Source organism: Arvicanthis niloticus, chromosome 9, assembly GCF_011762505.2.
Source record: "Arvicanthis niloticus isolate mArvNil1 chromosome 9, mArvNil1.pat.X, whole genome shotgun sequence".
NCBI classification, from domain to species: domain Eukaryota; kingdom Metazoa; phylum Chordata; class Mammalia; order Rodentia; family Muridae; genus Arvicanthis; species Arvicanthis niloticus.
In genome coordinates, this window is record NC_047666.1 from 25,303,481 (window position 1) to 25,324,120 (window position 20,640).

Here is a 20,640-nt window from a genome sequence, read left to right on the forward strand (position 1 = left end):
GACTCTGGGGCTGCATATAGAGCTAGTAGTTCCTGATGTCAGCAGGCCTTTGGGATTGCAGGTAGAACTGGTTGGACCTGGTGGCAGTAAGCTTCCAGTGATGCAAACAGAGCTGATAGACCCTGATGGCTTCAAGCTTCTGGTTATCCCATGGGGGCAGGCCTCTAGGGATGCATGTAGAGCTGGTGGTCCCTGATGTTTTCAGGCCTCAGTTTGTCCTGGGCAGTAGCAGGATGTAGGTGGAGTTGTGTCCCTGGAATTGGAGTGCAATGGAGCAGGGCAGAACTCACCACTGCTGAGTTTGCCCAGAGGGACCAGAAGGCAGAAAATTGGGATAGGGGTCCCACCTGGTGGTCAATGATGGCTGCATGTGTCTGAGATATTGGTTAGAGGTGTGGACCAGAAGATAGGGCTTGGGTAACTTACTTGGTTGTCACTGTCAGCAGCAAGGCCTCCAGCCACATTTAAAAAAAAAAAAAAAAGTCTTATACCATTATTGTACTAAAACTGTTTACTTTTTAGAAATCCACCTGCCTCTGCCTCCCAAGTGCTGGGATTAAAGGCGTACACCACCACTGCCTGGCTGTTTTTCTCTCTTTCTTTCTTCCTTCCTTTCTTTCTTTCTTTCTTTCTTTTTTCATACTATTTTTTTTTTTCTTAAGATTCTAGATTTGTAGCTGGGCGGTGGTGGCACACGCCTTTAATCCCAGCACTTGGAAGGCAGAGGCAGGCGGATTTCTGAGTTTGAGGCCAGCCTGGTCTACAGAGTGAGTTCCAGGTTAGCTAGGACTACACAGAGAAACCCTGTCTTGAAAAAACCAAAAAAAAAAAAAAAAAAAAAAAAAAAAAAAAAAAGATTCTAGATTTGTATTCTGGGAAACACTCCAAAATTATACCACTTTTTTTTACTGTTGCTAAATGAATGGTCCTGAAACTGCTTTTATTATGTTAGTCTCCTGATGCATTTTAGTCTTCATTGTCTTTGGGAATCAAATCTAAGGGCTTTTAGCAGTTTTTCAGAACATTAGGACCAGCTCCAAAATAGCCTTGCCTGCCCTAGTTTCCCCTCTTTCCCTTATTAGATGCTCTAATCTGTAGATGTTTGGTTGCGAAAAGAAATGAGAAAATGATTCCTCTCTTGTGTTATACAACCACCTTTGCTTTCAGTGACTTGTGATTTCCATTTCAAAATGCTTCTGATTTTGAGAGGCCCAAGTCAGTTGTCTAGAGTTTTCTATGCTACTGCTTGTTAGAATTTCTCTTTTCTTTGAGCACTTAATACCTCTTCATGTATCTTTCATGGTGATTCAGATATTAGATGTTTTTAACTGATTTTATTTTGTGTGCATGGATGTTTTGCCTGTATGCATGTGTGTGTACTACTCGAATGCCTTGTGCCCGTGGAGGTTAGAAGAGGATGTCAGATGCCCTTGAACTGGAGTTGCTGATGTTGTAGGCCACCACATGGGCTAGAAACTGAACTTAGTTTCTTTGCAAGAGCAGCAAATGCTTTTAACCACTGAGCTGTGTCTCCAGTTCCTTAATGTTGACTCTTTAGCTCTGTATGACATTTGTGTAAATGTGCTTCCATTTCCCATTTTCCTAAAAAATGGTATAAATATTTATGTTTTTCAGTACCACTAACAATGGCTTTCACATATTAGATAATTAGAGGTGTTTTGGTGGGTCAACTTCTTGTATGTATTTAATACATTCGTTTTGTTCTCTTAGGTTCCAGTGATATCACTGTACAAGACAGAAAAACTGAAAATCTGCCAGACACTAAATCCATTAAACAGAAGAAAGGATCCTTGGAGATAGGTAATATAGTATATGTTAGTATGTGTGCCTGAGTGCTAGTGTTTGTGTTTCTGGTTAATTCTGACAAAAAAAGAGATGCTTTTCTATTTTACTTTTGAATGTGATTTCAATACTGCCTCCATACTGAATTCAACCAATTCTGTGCAGAAAACATTTTGAGAAAAAAGTTATCATTTTTGATCATGTATAGATTTCTTTTTCTGTCATTACTTTCCACAGATAGCACAGGATAATGACTATTGACTTAGCATTTACTTTGTTTTTGGTGTTGAAAGCAATCCAGTGACGATTTAAAGTATAGAAATACGGATGCACATGCATATACACAGGAGTGTGCAAGTGTCTCCCTGTTATGTAAAGCAGTTGGCATCTGTCAGAGGTCCAGGAACCACTTCCACCAGGCTCTGAGGGACAACTACCCCAAGGCTCCTGATGCTAGAAGTGCAGTACTGTGTCTTAGTTCTGAATCAGGGACACCTGAAGCTACTCCGGAATACTGAAAAACAAGGATAACATCAACATGTAACAGTAAAAAGCCAAATTAAATCAATTTATATTTGTATTTGGCCCCAATGTTATGACAGAAGAGAACAACATACAGAACATAGACCATTTCTATTCAGCTGTCAAATTTTACCTGTTAGAAAATAAGAATTTCCATTTAAGAGAAAGGAGTAAAGGAATCTAACAACACTGTATGCTGAAAAGACTTTCCATTATCTACTCATATAGAATGTATAGAATCAGTTTTCACTAAGGATACAACTGCTACACAGTGGAGAAAGGATAATTTTTTCAACTGATAGTATAGAAAAACTGGGTAACCACATTAAAAGAATAAAGTTAAATCATTACATAAAACTTACATCAAAAAGAATTAGAGATATAAACACAAGACCTGAATTCCTGAACCTGGTAGAAGACATGAGAAAAGCTTCAGGAAACTGTATTTGGTAATCACTTATTTGACATGACAGCAAAAGCTGTCCTGAGCAAAGGAAACTGAAGCTAGGCTATCAACAAAACTGGGAAAATTCTCCTAAAGTATTGTTGGGAGTTAAATGTTGAATTTATAAGGAGCATGTGTGCCTTGAAAACAAAAAACCAAACCTGACTTACTTAAAAGTATACAAGGAGTTAAAAATATAGTTCCCCAAAGAAAATAGACACTACCCAAGAAAGTATGAAATGACACTTAAGAGAAATGCAGTTCAAAACCACAAGGAACTAACAGCTCACACTATTTAAGAAAAGCTACCAAAAGAATACTGTTAGGAAAAATTTGGAATTTATGCATTTTTAGCAGGAATGTTGTACAAGCAATTTAAGCTTATCCCCGACTAGCTTAGAAATAAATGACCCTCAGACTACAGTTATTTTATTTGTCTTTGACAATGACTGGGGCCAAGGGTCACCCCTATTCTGTTCTAACTGCTGACCTGGCTACTTCCCCAGTAGTGTTCCCCAAGTATTTGCTATTTCTCTTGGCCATGTGCTCATGGTACCTCTCTTCTCATGATGCCTTCTAGTCTCTCTCTTCATTGTCTCTCCTCTCTTCCTCTCTTCTCCACCCCAACCTGGTAACTCAAAACCCACCTTCCTCTAATCCCTCCAGTAATTTGCTGTAGCCAATTTTATTTAACCAAAAGTTTTAAATTAAGGAACAAGGTTTGCACAACAAAGGCTTGTAAACGTGAGAATTCACTTGTAGGCCTAGACCTTTGGGTACAGAATTTAAGCATTACAACACATAGCTATAGACCAGACCTCCACAATGTAAAATGGTATAGTTGTTCTGGAGAACAATGTATTCCCTCAAAAAAATTAAAGAATTACCATACGAGTGTAGCAGTCTCACTTTGGGACATATATTCAAAAGAATTTAAAGCAAGATCTCAAACATCATACATGTTTTATCATAGTTATTTATTATAACCAAGAGGTAGAGTGATCCAGCTGTTCATCAGATAGTTGGATAAGGAAAAAGTGAATTCTTGGTTAATGAAGAACTTACATAGAGTGATAGATATATGCCTGTAATCAAGCACTCCAAAAGCAGAGCAAGAGGATTACAAATTAGAGGCCACTACGATTTATATAGTCAATTCAAGGCCATTATAGAATACATAAGTAGACCTTGTCTCAAAGCAACAATAAAAAAGATAATATGATTTATATTTAAAAATGGTTATTATGCCTCCTTCATGAGGAAATTGTCAGTGTGCTATAACACACTTTGTTACTAAACTTTGATAAACTTTGTAAGGAGATACACTAAGCAAAATAGTCCAGCCATTAAGGTTAATCTAATGCTTTGATCCTTGTGATAGTACTAATCTGTCTTGATTACAGTTGATTCATGGTAAGGTTTGATCTAGGATGTGTTGGACCTTCAACTTTGTTTTATGAGATATATACACACACACACACACACACACACATACACACACACACACATACACACGCACTTATATATAATATATGCATTACATTATATAAATTGCTTTTCTTCTGTTTGGTATAGTGAATAGTCAGACTGGTAATTAGAACCACTGTTATTTTAGTTTCTTTTCTGTTGTTGTGATAAAACATGACCAAGGCAGCTTAAAGAAGGGTTTATTTGGGCTTCTGTTCTAGAGGGATAAGAGGCCTTCATCATCATGGTGGAGAAGTAAGGCAGGTATAGCCACTAGAGCAGCAAACTAAGATGTGAATCCTAAAAATGTGCAAGCATGAAGCATACAGAGTGAACTGAGAATGAAGTAAGGCTTTGAAGCTTCAAAATCTGTCCCCAGGGATATACTTTATCTAGCAAGGCCACACCTTCTAAGCCTTCCAAACAGTGCCTCCACCTAAGGACCAAATATTCAAATGCCTGAGCCTCCAGGGGACATTCTCTTTCAAACCACCACAACATATACACATAGCTATATTTGCTGGATATCCCTTGTTACATGTTTATGTTTGTGCTAGAAATGGTTATTTTCAGTTTATTCACTGTAAGTGTATAAAATTTAAATTATAAACACATTTTTATCTTGAAATCTTACTAAGCTCTTTTATTAGTTCTAATTATTTTTATGGCTTTCTTAATAAAGGCTAGAAAAGAATTAAGGACATTTAAAAGTTAAGGTGACTATACATCTCAGTGATATATCTGGTACATTGATATGAATTGATTGAGAGAAATCATGGCTTGAAATACAAGTCTAAGCGTATATATTGACACTGAAGTGATACAAAAAACTGTGAAGAAAGGTGTGTGTGTCTTGAAAGGGAAGTTAAGGTGTGAGCATACTAGAGATAGAGTTGATGCTATGAAGAGACTATTGGTCACAAGAGAGCTGTTATAATTCAGTGGTGTGGCTAAATTCAGGAGTAATTTAGAAAAGAGAACGGGGAAATGCGTGTTTTCTACTTTAGCAGCTTAATAGTGAAGAGGAACAGAGAGATGACCAGTACAAGGGTTTTCTGAATGCCATGATTCTGAATGGTCCAGGATTCAGGGATGAACTTTTAATGTGCTTCAGAGAACCACATCCAGCCTATTAAACTATAATATATGATTGTATTCAACAATATGTACTTTGATGTGGAGTGATGATTGCCCAAAAGTGAGGATTTAAAATAAATTGTTTCACTCCACCCACTTAATGCTGATGGTGAAATCTCAAGGTTTTTTTTTGTTGTTGTTGTTGTTTTTGTTTTAAGCTAGAAATACCCATTAAGTCTTACTGCAAGATACAATTTTTAAAAGTAAGAACACATACAAAAAGTAGCCTAAACAGAATAGGTAATGGATACATGAGGCAACTAATTATAGTGTAGGGATCTAAAGGGGCTGTCCTTGAGGTCAGGCATCTTTGTCACATGATGGTAGAGTTCAGTCCATATTGTTTTGTTTTGTTGAGACAAGATATCCTTGGCTGTCCTAGATCTTAATGTATAGACCGAGCTAGCCTTGAACTCAGAGATGTACAACAATGGCTCTGTACTCTCTACTGCTTGGACCAGTTGTTTTTAGTTTTTGTATAAGGTCCCATATAATTAGTACAGGCTGGCCTTGAATTGGTTGTGTAGAGAGGGTGACCTGGATCCTGATAATTCTGTCTCAATATTCTGAGTGCTGGGATTATAAGTGCAATTTAGACCATGCTAGGAATTGAACCCAGGGCTTTGTGTATGCTAGGCAAGCACTTTTAGAGCTGAGGTCCAATCTCAGCTCTGTTATACAATAGTCAAGTTTATCCAAATCCTTTTGATTCATGCCAGTCTGATTGTTAAGCACAAGTTCTATGTCTAAAGAAAAAAAATTTATAAAAGGAATACAAATATTTCTAAATTCTTTCAAAAATTTTTTTCTTTCAGAATCTGAATGTCATTCAGCATTTGAAAATACTACTCACTCTGTCTTCAGATCAGCCAGGTTTTACTTCCATCATCCAGTGCACCTGCCCCATGAGCAAGATCTCTGCCATGAACCCTTGGGAAGGAGTGTTTTTATGCAACATTCTTGGAAGGATTTCTTTCACCATCATTCAGGACACAGCTGCCTTCCTCCCCCTGGCCCAAGTTCGGACAAGACCAAGATAGATTACACCAGAATTAAGAGCCTCAGCATCAATTTGAATTTAGGAGACCATGAGAAGAAGATACATAGTGTTAAGAATCAGGCCAGAGACCAAAAAGGCAAAAGACAAACAAATGATGAAAAAAAGGATCAGCAGGTCACCCCAGAGCTAATAACTGAATGCCCTGTGAGTTTGAATGAACTCTGGAACAGGTACCAGGAGCGACAGAAGCAGCAGAAACCGTCTGGTGCTTGTGATAAGAAAGAGCTCTCCTTGGTGGAACGACTTGATCGTTTAGCTAAACTGCTTCAGAATCCCATCACACATTCACTCCGGGCCTCAGAAAGTACACAAGATGATAGCAGAGGGGGACATGGAGCCAGGGGGTGGACTGGGAGGAGGCAACATCAACAGAAAGGCAAGCAGCAGAGGAAGTGGAGTAAGAGCCTAGAGAGGGGTCAGAGTACAGGTGACTTAAGGAAAAGCAAAGTGCTTTCTCCTCAAAAAGGTGGGAAATCCAGTCAGCTTAAGATTGAGCAGGTTAAACTAGATAAGTACATCTGGAGAAAACAGCCAGATTTTAATAACATCAGCAGTGCCTCCTTGGATTCTAGACCCTCAGAGGAAAGTGAGCTCCTCACAGATAGTCCCAACACTTTCTCCAGCACTGCTTCTCCTGTGGACTCGGATACATTGACCCAAACTGATGGAGACGTGCCTTTAAATGAAAGGAGTAGCTCCATATCCACCATTGACACAGTCCGGTTGATCCAAGCTTTTGGCCATGATAGACTGTGTTTGTCACCTAGGCGAATTAAATTATACAGTAGTGTCACTAGTCGGAGGAGATATCTGGAGAAGCCATGCAAGCACAACAGGAAGGCATTGAAAACAGCCTGTCCCCAAATGACTTCTGAGCACACCAGAAGGAGGCACATCCAGGTACAAGGCTACAAATTCCAACTGGCACTGTGACTGCCTTTTTTGTGGACGTTTTAGTTAATCTCTTCACAACAGGTGGATAAAAAAAGCCATTTGCCCTTTCCTCACTATATATAACGTTTCTTCCCAGCTGGAAAAGAGTGAGAAAGTGTAGCACAGTGCTATTGTTTGTTGTCATTCTTTCCACCAACACGCTTTGCACTAGATATTTTCAGGGTCTTGAAGTAAAAGGAAGGCCCTGGCATGGGCAGCTTCGAGCTTAGCATGGCCTCTGTTTGGCCAGGTTGGGGCGGGATGGCCGGTGTCTTTATTATTTTTTCCTGTCTTTTGAGAAGTATTTGAATTGCTTTTAAACACTCACACTCAAATAATACAGTATGATTTTTTTTTTTTTTAAGAAAATGAAGCATTAGGATCCTATCAAAATTGAAAATGGGGTCAGCCACAGCATGATTTAAAGTGTATAACTAAATGAAGAACTAAGAGATAGAAGAGAAGTTGAACCACAGGGATTAGGTACACCTGGTAGATGTGTCTGCAAGAAATAAGCTCCAAGTATGGTGTCACACACTCCAGAAGAGAAGTGTGATCACTTAGCATTATATTATAGAAGCAAGTTGGAATCTCAGAATTATTAGTCATTTCAGTTAAAAATACCTAAGTGAAGTTTCCTCATCTGTCTTCATAAGGAAGACCTTACAGGGTCACAAGCCCTCCAGAGCTCTCATGGTACATGGCACAAAAGTCAGAGCCTATTAGGGTCACATTACATTGGTAACAGGTAACAGCCTCTACCCAAGAGAAAATCAGAGCCCTGCATGTGGTGGTGCACATCTGCTACTTCAGCATTTAGGATGCTGAAGCAAAAGGGATCATGAGTCTGAGATGAGCCTCAGCTACCTAGTGTAAACCTGTCTCAAAAAAAAAAAAAAAAAAAAAGGCAAAGTAAAATCTAGAGAAATGCTCTGCCCATTGGAGTAGGGAAAATAGAATTTATATTTATTCAAGTTTTCAAATTTTCTATTTTTGTATTTTATAATATATGGTAAGTGAAATAATTTATAAATAAATACCTATTTTGGCAATTTGTGCTCAAAAATATTTTGTCAGTAGGACTGCATGGAGACCATGCAGTCTAGAGGGAGAAAGGAGATGCGGTTTCCCATAAGCAGTATTTCTCATGACTGAGCTTTTGGTAGATATGAAATGACAGTGATTACATGTGTGTGTTAATAGTTTTTTTAAACTAATGAACTGGAAATAATACTGGAAAGAGGGGAAAGGATCCTGGTTGGAGATCATGTGTGAGCATGTAACGCAAAGTCTACACTTTGAGCTGGGCATCATGGTGCTTATCTATATTGGAAGTACTCAGGAAGCTGAGGCCCTAGACTCAGAGTTCAGATGGTTTCCTTTGTTCTTCTTTCCAAGTAAACAGTTAAGTGACATTTGGAGCTTATAGTAATCATCTGTACTCTGCCCTTCCCCCTATCCCTTGGGAGTCATTAATTTGCTTCTGTCTCTGAGGACTTGTCTATTCTTGTCATTTCATATAAATACAGCTGTATAGTATGTGATTCTTTTCAGGTTCCTCTGCCACCAGGATTGAACATGGGGCACATGCTCCACCATTAAGCTGCAATTCCACCCTTTTTACATTTTTTTTTTCAAGGTTCATCTATGTCAAAGCACAAACAGTACTTCAAGGTTTTCATGTTTGGTAATATTCTGTTGTATGTATATACAATACACTAGTTTTTTAAAATCTATTTATAAATCCAGTGATAGACACTTGGACACGTTCAGTGCTTCAGCTATTGTGAACAGGGCTGATCTTGGAATTCCCGTATGCAGTTCTTTGAGGTATACCCAAGAGTGGAAATAACAAATCGTATGGTAATTGTGTCTTACTGAGAAACTGACCCAATGGCAAGACTGCAGCGCCTGTCCTTTTATGCTTCTGCCTGCAGTGATGGTTGAGGGCTCCTGCAGGCCTCACACTACTCTTGTGTGGCTGCTTGTTTTCTGTTTTGATTTGGTGGTTGTATTGTTTTTTGTTTTGTTTTTGTTTTTGTTTTTTGTTTTGGTTTGTTTTGTTGTTTGTTTGTTTGTTTGTTTGTTTTTTGTGACAGGGTTTCTCTGTGTAGTCCTGGCTGTCCTGGAACTCACTTTGTAGACCAGGCTGACCTCAAACTCAGAAATCTGCCTGCCTCTGCCTCCCAAGTGCTGGAATTAAAGGCGTGCGCCACCACTGCCTGGCTTGTTTTTTGTTTTTTAATGTTATCTATTAGCTGTACTATTGAATATAAGATGGCTTCTCACTGGGGTTTTATTTACATTTTTATTGAACATTCTATATGCATCTTAACCATTTGTATAGCTTTCTTGGAGAAATGCCTTTTTTTTTTTTTCTTTTTTTTTTTTTTTTTTAAAGTCCTTTGACCTTTACAAACTTAGCTGCTTGGCTTTTTGTTCTTAGTTGTTAGATTTTTCTCTATGGTAATTCCTTACTAAATGTATAATCTGAAAATATATTTTGTCATTCTGTAGGCTGCCTCTCACAGTCACTTTGTTGATTGTATCTTTTGACATAAAGCAGATTTAATAGTTAAGCATGTACTTTCTGTTACCCATGTTTTGGGAGACATATCCAGAAAATTGTTGTCAAATCTAATTCATAAGATTCTTGTCTTTTTGGTCTAGCTTTTATATTTAGGAACTTAGTCTATTTTGAGTTAATTTTTGTACATGGTATACAGAAAAGGTCTACTTTCATTCTTCAACGTGTTTGTGTCTAGTTCTGGCAAGATCATTTCTTTAGACTATTTTCCTCATTTGTTCCTTGACAGTGCCATTAGAAATCTTGATTGTATGTGTGTCCACATTGGGGTACTCAGTTCTGTTTTATTGGTTTTCCTTATGCCAGCACCGCTGTTTGTATTCAGTATATCTTCATCATAATTTTTGATAATAAGAACCGTCCTGTTTTCAAGATTGTCTTGAACACTCAGGGTCCCTTTAGAGCCTCTACTTGTAAATATTTTATTTTTTCTAATGCTATTGTAAGTGTAAATATTTAATTTCATTTTTAGATTACTTGTTGGTATAGAGATACATAGCTGATGTTTACATGTTGATCTTGTACCTTACAGCATTACTGAACTGATTGTTAACTCTTAATTTTCTTGTAGAACATACAGACCTTCCTGTCATCTGCAAATAGAGATTTGCAATTTGGACGGTATTGATCTTTCTAACTGATTTACAGAGAACTTCTAGTAGAGTGTTGAATGGTAAAACAGATACCCTTGTTCTGTCCTCAGGAGGATACTTTCAGTCTTTCACAATTGAGAATATAGTACTGTGGGGTTTTCTCTTGTGACTTTTGTTATATTGAGGAAGTTCCCTTTTGCTAGTTTGGTTTTTATTTTTATTATAAAAAGGTTTTGATATTAGTCAAATTTGGCATCTATTGAAATGATCATCAACTTCCCATTGTCTATTGATGTGGTATATATTGATAATCACATGTTGAGCCAAACTTGCATTCCTTGTATAATTTCCATTTTGCTGTGTTATGCAGTACTTTTCAAGTGCCATAGGATTCATTCAGTTTGCTAGACTTTTGAAGACTTTTTGCATCTATATTCTTGTGACCTAAAGTTTTCTTGTGATGTCTTTGCTGCTTTTGCTGTCAGGATAATACCAGTCTTGTGGAATGGGTTTGTCATCTTGCTGTGTTTTGATACTGAGTATTAAGATTAATGTTGATTCTTTATGGGTTTGATAGAATTTAATTGATATAGGTCATATATTTTTCTTTGGGGGTCTTCTGGTTGTTTTTTTTTTTTAACTGACACAATATAAGTCTAAGATGTCTATTTCTTGAGTCAGTTTTTATATTTTGTGTTTTCTAGTAGGTGTTACTTTTTTTTCAAAAAAGATATATTTATTTTATTTCATACGGCTTTGGACTAAAAAAAAACTGTCTGCCTGTTTCCCAGGATTATAGACCTGTGTCATCACACCTGACAATATGTGTTTGTTTTTTTAAATTGTACAGAAAAGTGAAATGTTTTAAAACAGAAATACAGTAAGGCTGGCTCTTAAAATTACGTGTGTCGCTTGGCTTTAGGCTAAGTTGTATGAGTCCTCTGCAAAGCTTGATTGCAAATCTTTTAATGGTTATATGATTTGAAAATATGTTGTTCTTTTATTTTTCTTGAAACAGAGTATCTGTATAACCTTGGCTGCTCTGGAACTCACTCTATAGACCAGTTTAGTTGGCATGAAACTAAGAGCTCTCTCTGCCTCTCCCCACAAGTACTGAGATTAAAGGCCGGTGCCGCCGCCTGAGCTTGTTCTTCCCTTTTTCTGCTTTGCTCTCCAGACTGTTGACTTCACTTGCAGTGCAGCACTTTAGCAGAGTCCTATTCTGCACGCATCACGTGTTTCTCAGTGTCCTAGCTGATAGTTAGGCTCAACCCAACATCAGATTCTCAGAAGTACTCCTTGGTTTTCTTCTAGTAAGCCTATAATTTTAGCCTTTGTTTAGTTTACATCAGCTTTAGCTACTTTTAAAGATTGTATGGGTGCAGCTTTATTCCTTTGCATGTTGCTATCCAGCTAGCCTGACATCATTAGTTAGTTGTAAAGACGATTGTCCTCCATCAAGTATCTGGATACTTTTGCCACATATGTTTTCTAAAAAGAAACCATAAAACTTGTGTGTGTGTGGGGGGGGCTTGTCTTTATTGTGTATGTATGAGTGTTTTGCCTACATGTATGTATATGCACCACAGGAGCTTACTGGCCGGCTGCCCATGGAAGTCAGAAGAGGACATCAGATCTCCAGGAACTAGAGTTATAGATGGTTGTGAGCCACCATGCAGGTGCTGGAAATCAAACCCCAATCCTCTGCAAGAACAAAAAGTGCCTTTAACCACTGAGCCAACTCTCCAGTTCCCCACCCCCAACCAAAACTGAGTTTGACATTGATAGGTGAGCAGAGAAGGTGGATTTCTAAGTATCATTAATTTTTATTTTCTGCCTGAAAGTTCATCTGACCCTCCAGTTTTGTTATGTGACTCCTTTCAGAACTGGGGAGATAAGAGCTGGGCAGTGTCCATGCCATTTCTGTTTTTCCCCTTCTCTTCGTCATCTTCATATTTTTAATATACATGTTTCACTGTGAAACACAAAGCTGATCTCAAGGTCTTAATCCCCCATCCTCAGTCTCCCAAATTCTAGGATTATAGGTATACACTATTATGCCTGGTAGAAAAATAAAACAAACCCTTTAGTGTGAAGGATGGTTTAATTAAATATGTTCCCAATCATGGCCTCCCTTTTAAAAATTTTTCCTGTGCCCATTCTCATTTCAATCATATAACTGGCCTTTTGGAAATAGATTTTGAGTTTACTTGGGTTTTTAAAAAGTAAGTGTGTGTGTGTGTGTGTGTACATGTGTGTACATACATGCCTTTCAGTAGGTATAAAAAGCACAATGTTGTTTTATGTTAATAATCTCAGAATCTATTGACATCTAGTCACAGGTATATCCAACCCAAGTATCTATTCACTGCAAAATACTCCATCTGAACATTTACATAAGCTCTGCTGAACACTCAGCCCAGCTGGCCAGCACACAAAACAAGCTATCAGATCTTTGTCCCTCTGTGTGTTTGTCTTTTCACTTTACACTCCTGTCCCTTATCCTCCTCCCTTTATCCTCTGAGAGGTTGGAGCCTCCCTACCCTGGGTATTTCCCCACTCTGCCACATCAAGTCTCTGCAGGGCTAGGCACATCCTTTGCCATTGGGGCCAGACAAGGCAGCACAGTTATGGGAACACATTTCACTGACAGATAACAGCTTTAGAGAAAGCTCCCTGCTTCAGTTGTTGGAGAACCCACATGAAGACCAAGTTGCACATCTGCTATATATGTGCAGGTGCCTAGGTCCAGCCTGTGTATGCTTCTTAGATGGCGATTTAGTCTCCGAGAGCCCCTAAGAGTCCAGGTTATTGGATTCTGTTGGCCTTCCTGTGAAGTTCCCATCCCCTTTGGCACCCTCAGTTCTTCCCCAGCTCTTCCATGAGAGTTACCAAGCACCCTCCAATGTTTGGCTGTGGGTGTCTGCATCTGAGTCAGCTGCTGGGTGGAGCCTCTTAGAGCACAGCCATGCTAGGCTTCTGTGCAAGCATAACAAGGATCAGTAGTAGTGTCAGGGTTTGGTGCTTGCCCTTGGAATGGGTCTCTAGTTGGACCCGTTGTTGATTGGCCATTCCCTTCAGTTTCTGCTCCATACTCTGTCCCTGCATTTTTTTGTAGAGAGGATAAATTTCGGGATACGTTTTGTGGTTGGGTTGGTATCCTTTGTCCCTATATGTCCAATGAGGTTCCTGCCTGGCTACAGGAGGTGGTCTCTTCAGGTTCAGTATCCCCACTATTGTTGGGGCATCACGAGTTTAAAGTATTTATTCCTGCCAGAATTAAAAGAGTGTGTGTGTGTGTGTGTGTGTGTGTGTGTGTGTGTGTGTGTGTGTTTTGTCTTTTTGAGTAAATGCTGTTTGTTTCCAAACTCTGGTGTGGGACAGTGGTATACATACATCTTCCAAGTCAAAAGATGGAGAGGCTGTTAAGAGATTTGCTTTATTTTCAACTTTAACACATTGACTTGTCCATCCACACACAGTTCTAATACAGAATTTGACCAGTGGGGTAGGATGTTCTAACTTGCTTCTCTTTCTTCACGAAGAAAGGATGGTCGACTGTAGTATAGTCTTGTATTAAGCTTGTTTTTAATATCTCTGTAAAACTCCATTCTCAAAACATAGCATCCATAGTTAATTCCAAAAACCTATAGAATACTTATTATATTTTAGGCAAAAGGTTAAGAAACCCCAAAGTAGTTTTATGAGTAAGCCCGTTCTGTAACCACAATACAGTAAAACTGAGCCAAAAAAGTATAATTTTTAAATACACGAGAGTCAATTTTTTTTTCTTATGTTTCAAGGTGGCAACAGTATATCAAAAGTTAGTGGTTTTGGCTAATTGTGTGATGAGAAGGGTGTGTCTGTTATAGGAATCCATCCCCGGGACTGATTGATACCAGGAGCAGATACTTTAAAAGAAGAGTTCCTCTCTGACTGTTGTTGCCAAAAAGGAAAGAGTGTCAACACTTTGACATAGAGACACAAGCACAAACAATTTTTTTTTTTTTTTTTTTTTTTTTTTGGTTTTTCGAGACAGGGTTTCTCTGTGTAGCCCTGGCTGTCCTGGAACTCACTCTGTAGAGCAGGCTGGCCTCTGCCTCCCAAGTGCTGGGATTAAAGGCATGTGCCACCACTGCCCGGCTTAAGAGGGTTCTTAATGTGCATGAATGGGTTTGCCTGCGTATATGTGTGAGCACCACATGGCTGATCTTTTTAAAGATTGTTTTGCATTGTTTTATGCAGATATATTTTAAAATCTAAATGTGATTGATCAAAATTTAAATTAAACTGACCAAGAGGTTACAAAACCTACCTAGTTATCTAATTAAATTGCAGTCTATAATCTATGCTCTTCTTGCTTCTGTCTCTAAACATGTCCCCTCTGGAAAGTTTCCATTCAGTGGGTCTGAGAGAGTGTGCTGTGTTATCCCCAGGTCCCTGCCAAGGACTCTGCTTTCTAATATCTGCTAATACTCTGAAGTGTGTTTTTAAAAATATTTCTGATCTGCCACTTATATTTCTTATGTCTTTGTGCTGTTTTCATTTTTGTCTGAGGGTTTTTTTTTTTTTTTTTTTTTTTTTTTTTTTGGTTGGTTTTTAAACATTGGCTGGACTGTAATTACTGCTATTATACACATTCATTCTATGACAGTGGAGCTCTTCCCAGCCTCACAAGTTCCCTACTTTACAAAAGTCGAGGAAGAGAAACTACATTCAGACTGTTAATGTGCTACAATTCATTGTGTGTGTAAGTATTTCTAAATGGTCAGTTATCAATAGATATCTTTTAATAAGCAATATAAAGTTCCTAAGAAAATCTGGTGTCCTCTTAAGCTGGACTCTCAATCATTAAGACTTAGTAATTAACTAGCTTGGTTCTTTTGAAATTTTAATCCAAAACAATTGCAATATGGAGGACCTGATCAAAATGGAAAGATCTGAAGAGGAAATTACTTCTGGCTGAAGTATGAAGTTTTATTTTTACTAATCCTAAAATTAAGTCAGAACCTCCAAGTAAATCTAACAGGTGTAGCTGGCACCTGAGCCAAGTAAAGATGCAGTTACCCAGTGAGAGATCATGGTCCCTGTGGATGGTGAGAGCCAGTGGCAATGGTGTTTAGGGGAGGACAAGGGAAAACCACTTTAACCATGTTTCCAACTTGGCAGAAAATCTTTGGAATTCCTACTATTCTGCTCTGCCGCTCCGCAAGGTTTTCATGATCATGTGTCAGCTCTCTCTGTTCCTCAGTCCTCCTGTATCTGGGAAACTTTCCTGACCCTGACCATAATGGCCTCTATAGCATGTTAACCATCTTGGTAGCTGCAGCTTGAATGTTGATGTCACCCAAATCTGTTCCGTCTTTAGTCCTTACTCACATGGGTACCAGAAAAATAAACAACAACAACAACAAAAAACCTGTTCAGATACAATGCCCTTTTAACTTTCTGGGGATGGTTTTATACACATGCATGCACTTTTTGAGATGGGGTGTCTCTCGTACCCTTGCTGTCTGGACCTCACTTTGTAGACCAGCCTGGTCTCAATTTTTCAGAGATCTACTGTCTGTGGCTCCCAAGTACTAGGTTTAAAAACATGAACCAATACACCTGACATTTTTCATAATTTCTTAATCTCTAGGAATTACATGTCAAAAGGTTATTTTTTGTACAGATGCATTATAATTATATAATTATAATCCATTTCTCAGAAAGAAAAAAACCTCTCCTTCACCTCAGGTGCCTAGTTGATTGAAGGCCATTGATACTAAACTTCCTATGTTATAACAAATAGGCTCTTGTAAGCCCAATTTTTATATTCAGAGTAATTTTCTTATTTTGGACAGGACTTCATGTAGCCAAGGCTGGCTTTTAACTTGCTGTGTACCCAAATATGACTTTGAACTCCTGATTCTCCTGCCACTACCTTCACTGCTGAAATACAGTTATATATTATCACACCTGCCAATTAAGTTGGCTAGTTTTTACTAGTATGATTAATGAAAAAAATTAGAAGTAAGTTTATACTTTAAAAAGGTTTCAAGAAGCTAGAGCACAGTGGCAAATCCCTGGTAATCCTGGACTTGGGAGGCTGATACAGGTAGATCAGAAAATCAGAACACAACAAGTTAGAGGGGTTACAGTGAGACCATGCCTCCATAAACACAATAGTTAAAGGGTTCTTGATGTCTAATCAACAAATGTGGAAATGTGTCTCATCTAGTACTTTTTAACTTAAAGGGTACTACAAAAGTTCAGAAACACTGAAATGCTGGCATTTTCCTCTTCCTGTGTAGAACCAGGCACCAGCAGGTGAGTTTATTTTCCAACATTAGAGAAAAGCAGCAAACATCTTCTAAGATAGTATACAGAAACAAAGTTTACACTGTGACAGCTGATACCATTTAACTTGGAAACGCTTAAATCTTTATGTGGAAGCCCCACTTTGGAAGACAGTCAGCCATCCCACACACGCCTGTAGGTTGCTAAGGTGCTTGTGGTCTTCGTGGATACAGGGACTTGTTCTGTAGCTTGCCAGCTGCATCTGTCAAAGGATTTTAAAAAATGTATTCCATGGTGGATTCCCTAGAACCAGTTGGATCTTCTCATGGTGACATTGGAATCTGGGTAGAAGTTAGTATTTCCCGTATCACCTAATGTTTTCATGTCATGCCATAGCATGTACTCACTGTTTTACACACACACACACACCATACACACACATGGTTATTTTTAAAACCAGCCTTTCAATACTAAATTCTGAGAATGTTTAATGTCTTCTTTTTATGCGACATGTGCTAGAAACAGTCTTCACTATAAACATGTTTGTTAGTAAACCTGGAAGAGCCATCATAAGTGATCTTGGGAAAATTCCTTCCAGTCCTAAATTCCTGTTCAAAAGTGCCCTTTCACTTTACACCTGTAAGCAGTGTGAACATTACAGTTTGTCAACATTTCTGTTAGTATATGTTCTGTCTCATTTGACTTTCACCACCATAGAGGTCATTTCACATCATAAGGACATTCATACATTTTGTTGTGGGGACTTCTTTAGACTATAGTTTTGAATGTTTGCCTTTTCATAGCAATTTTTCAAAAAAATGCATTGTAAGTGGGAGTTTTCCCTGGCTTTTGTGCATTCACAATTTACTTCCTTTCACAAAGACAGCAGCCTTCTTAGGGGTACGTTTGTGGACATCATACTTTGAAACTCGGATCTTTGAAGTAAGCATGATGGAATCAGTTTGCCACATTTATAGGACTAAATTTTTTTTCAACTTAACACCATCAAACTCTTTACATCGTCATTGCTACACTCACCACGTCCAAGTGTTTTTGTTGATTCTCTCTTGAACTGGTAATACAGCCTAGTGAAGCATTAGAATTGATGTGGCTCACGCATTCCATGAGTCCTTTCCACTCTTGTTCCCAGGCATCCAACTCAGCAGAGGCAGCCAGTGTTGTTTCTGGTGCACGTGAGTCGTGCTTTTAGAGTATGTATTTACTCTAGAAAGCTCTCTTTTTGTTTACAGTTACTCCTTATTCTCAGCTTCCAGAACCCGTATCCTGTCCTCTTCCTGTCCATTCTGCACAGTTCATATAGTCACTGACGAAGCAGCCTTTTGCAAATGACTTGTTTGCTTCAGTGTAATGTTTTCAAGGTTTACCCATGTGATACACTTTCAGTAGTTCCTCCTGCTACTGCTCAGTAGTAGTTGATTATGTGGGTGTTTACCACAGTGTGTCTGTCAGTGGACATTTAGAACATTTGGATTATTTTTTCTTTTCTCTCTCTTTTTTTTTTTTTTTTTTTTTTTTTGGTTTGTTTGTTTGTTTGTTTTGAGACGGGGTCTCTGTAGCCCTGGCTGTCCTGGAACTCAATTTATAGATCAGGCTAGCCTCAAACTTAGAGATACACCTGCCTCTGCCTCCTGAGAGTTAGGATCAAAGGCGTGCGCCACCATACCTGGCTTTAGATTGTTTTTAATTGTTGCAATATAACTATGACCATTTGTCTAGAACTTTTATGTAAACATTTTCATTTCTTTTAGGTGTGAAATAGTTTGTGATTTTTTTAAAATGTTTTTTAGAAACTGCCTGTGTTTTTTATTCACTTATTCATTCACTCAGTCATTTACTGTTTTTTTGAGACAGGGTTTCTCTGTGTAACCCTGGCTGCCTTGAACTCACTTTGTACACCAGACTGGCCTTGAACTCAGAGATCTGCCTCCCAAGTGCTGGGATTAAAGGCGTGCACCACTACTCCCCAGCCCTTTTTGATTTTGTTTGTAGGGGTTTTGGTTGGGTTCTTTGTTGCTGCTGTTTGTGACTTTTTGCCTGTGTTTTTTTGTTTGTTTGTTTTGTTTTGTTTTTGTTTTTGTTTTTTTCCCAAAGTGTGCTCTTTCCAGTGCCTGTGTGCAGTGTATTGAGCATTCCAGTGTCTCTACATCTTACCAAGATTTGTCATTATTCATGTTTTTGGTATGACCATACTAAATAATGTGAAGACACTCTATCATGATTTTAATCTGGGCTTCCTGGTGACTGGATAGTAAAGACCTTTGTGTGTGTTTGTTTTTGCTGACAAGGATACTCAGTTTTGCCTACTTTTAAACTAGGTTGTCTGTCTTCCTGCTCAGCTAATAAAGAGTTTTATGTATTTGGGGTCACTTCTCAGCCTTTTGGATATCAAATGTGTTATCTATTCTTATCAGCTCTGTATTCTTGTCACAAGTCTTACAAGATGTATAACTTGAGAATGTCTCCTGATGCTTCTGTTTATTTTAAAAATGAAATTTGAAGTTAAAGGATGAATAATGCAGTTTGCTTTAACAGTTTTCCCCTTTTGGATTGTGCTGTTGGTATTAGAGCTGAGGTCCCCCCCCCCCCCATGTTTTAATTTTAAAAGATGATGCAGGCATGTTCAACCTGTACTCCACATGCGTCTCATGGTTGTGAGTGTGCCATCGGCTACACTGCAGTGTCATATAGCAATGTCAGAAAGCTTGGACATATCTGCTGGATTTAGTAGTTATTTAGGTCTGCATCCTTGTTTAGACTATTTTTTGTATGTGATGTGGTGGCTAGCATCACCTTTTGCATGTGAATATGTGTTTATTCTGAATCCCAGCTGACCATAATCTTGTGTATCACTCTCAATTCTGTGTTGACTGATGTGTCTACACGACAGTTTTTAATCTCCATTATACTATATCTTAACCATTTCAACTTTGTTTTGAAATTAGGAAATATACTTTTTATCTGTTCTTTTGCTTTTCTTAATTTTGGCTCTTATGATTTTTTGGCTTTTTTATGGAAGCTTTGGATCATCTTATACATTTTTTTTAGGAAAGTTCATTAGGATTTTTTAGGTTTATGGAGAAACTACAGATTAACTTGGGGGGACTTGCTATCCTAGTAGCTTTGAGTATTAACTCGCACATAAGTGTCTCCATGTAGTTAGTTGTATATTTTGTCCCTTAGACACTTGTCTGGCCTGCACTGTCCCTTTTGTGCTTGTGTATTTTTGCTTTTTAACACTTTAGCATTCTAAAAGTTTTATACTAGTTATGTTTCATTCTGTTTTATGCCTGCCATCAACCAGGAAATGTTTGTTTGTTTGTTTGCTCTGAGATGGTGCCTCATGTTTTGCCCAGGTTGGGCTTGAACTCATGGTCTTCTTACTTTAATATGAATAGCTGAAATTTTATTTCTCTTTAGTATTTTTTGTTGAATTTTTCTTTGTTCTTTTGAGCACTTTTTGATGGGTCTTTTCTCATTGAAACAGGTCCTCACCATATAGCTCAGGCTAGCCTCAGACAGGCTGCATGCAGTCCTCCTCCTGCAGCCTCCCAAGTGTTGGGATTACAGGTATAAGACAGTGTGTTTAGCCTCTATACTTCTGTAATTTGAGGAGTAAAAATTTCAGTTCCATCTTAAGTGAGGTAACTGACACAAAGAGACAACTTTGTGTCTTGAGAGATAATTAGTAAAGGCAGGACCTAGCATTGGCTCAGGTCAGGATTCTAGGCCTGGAACTGACTGTTTTGTTTTGTTTTGTTTTTTTCCTCTCCTGCATCAAAATATCTTTTTA

At 38.3% G+C, this 20,640-nt stretch overlaps 1 protein-coding gene across 9 annotated transcripts in view; it reads left to right on the forward strand.

The window, feature by feature from the left end:
* Alms1 (ALMS1 centrosome and basal body associated protein) overlaps positions 1-20,640 on the forward strand; it is a 103,155-nt gene that overhangs the window by 69,701 nt on the left and 12,814 nt on the right. For all 9 annotated transcript variants that reach the window (XM_076940010.1, XM_076940011.1, XM_076940013.1 and 6 more), the window contains 2 exons: positions 1,732-1,821; positions 6,190-7,334. In XM_076940010.1, the coding sequence (XP_076796125.1) occupies positions 1,732-1,821; positions 6,190-7,334 (1,235 nt within the window). The remainder of the gene's footprint in view (positions 1-1,731; positions 1,822-6,189; positions 7,335-20,640) is intronic.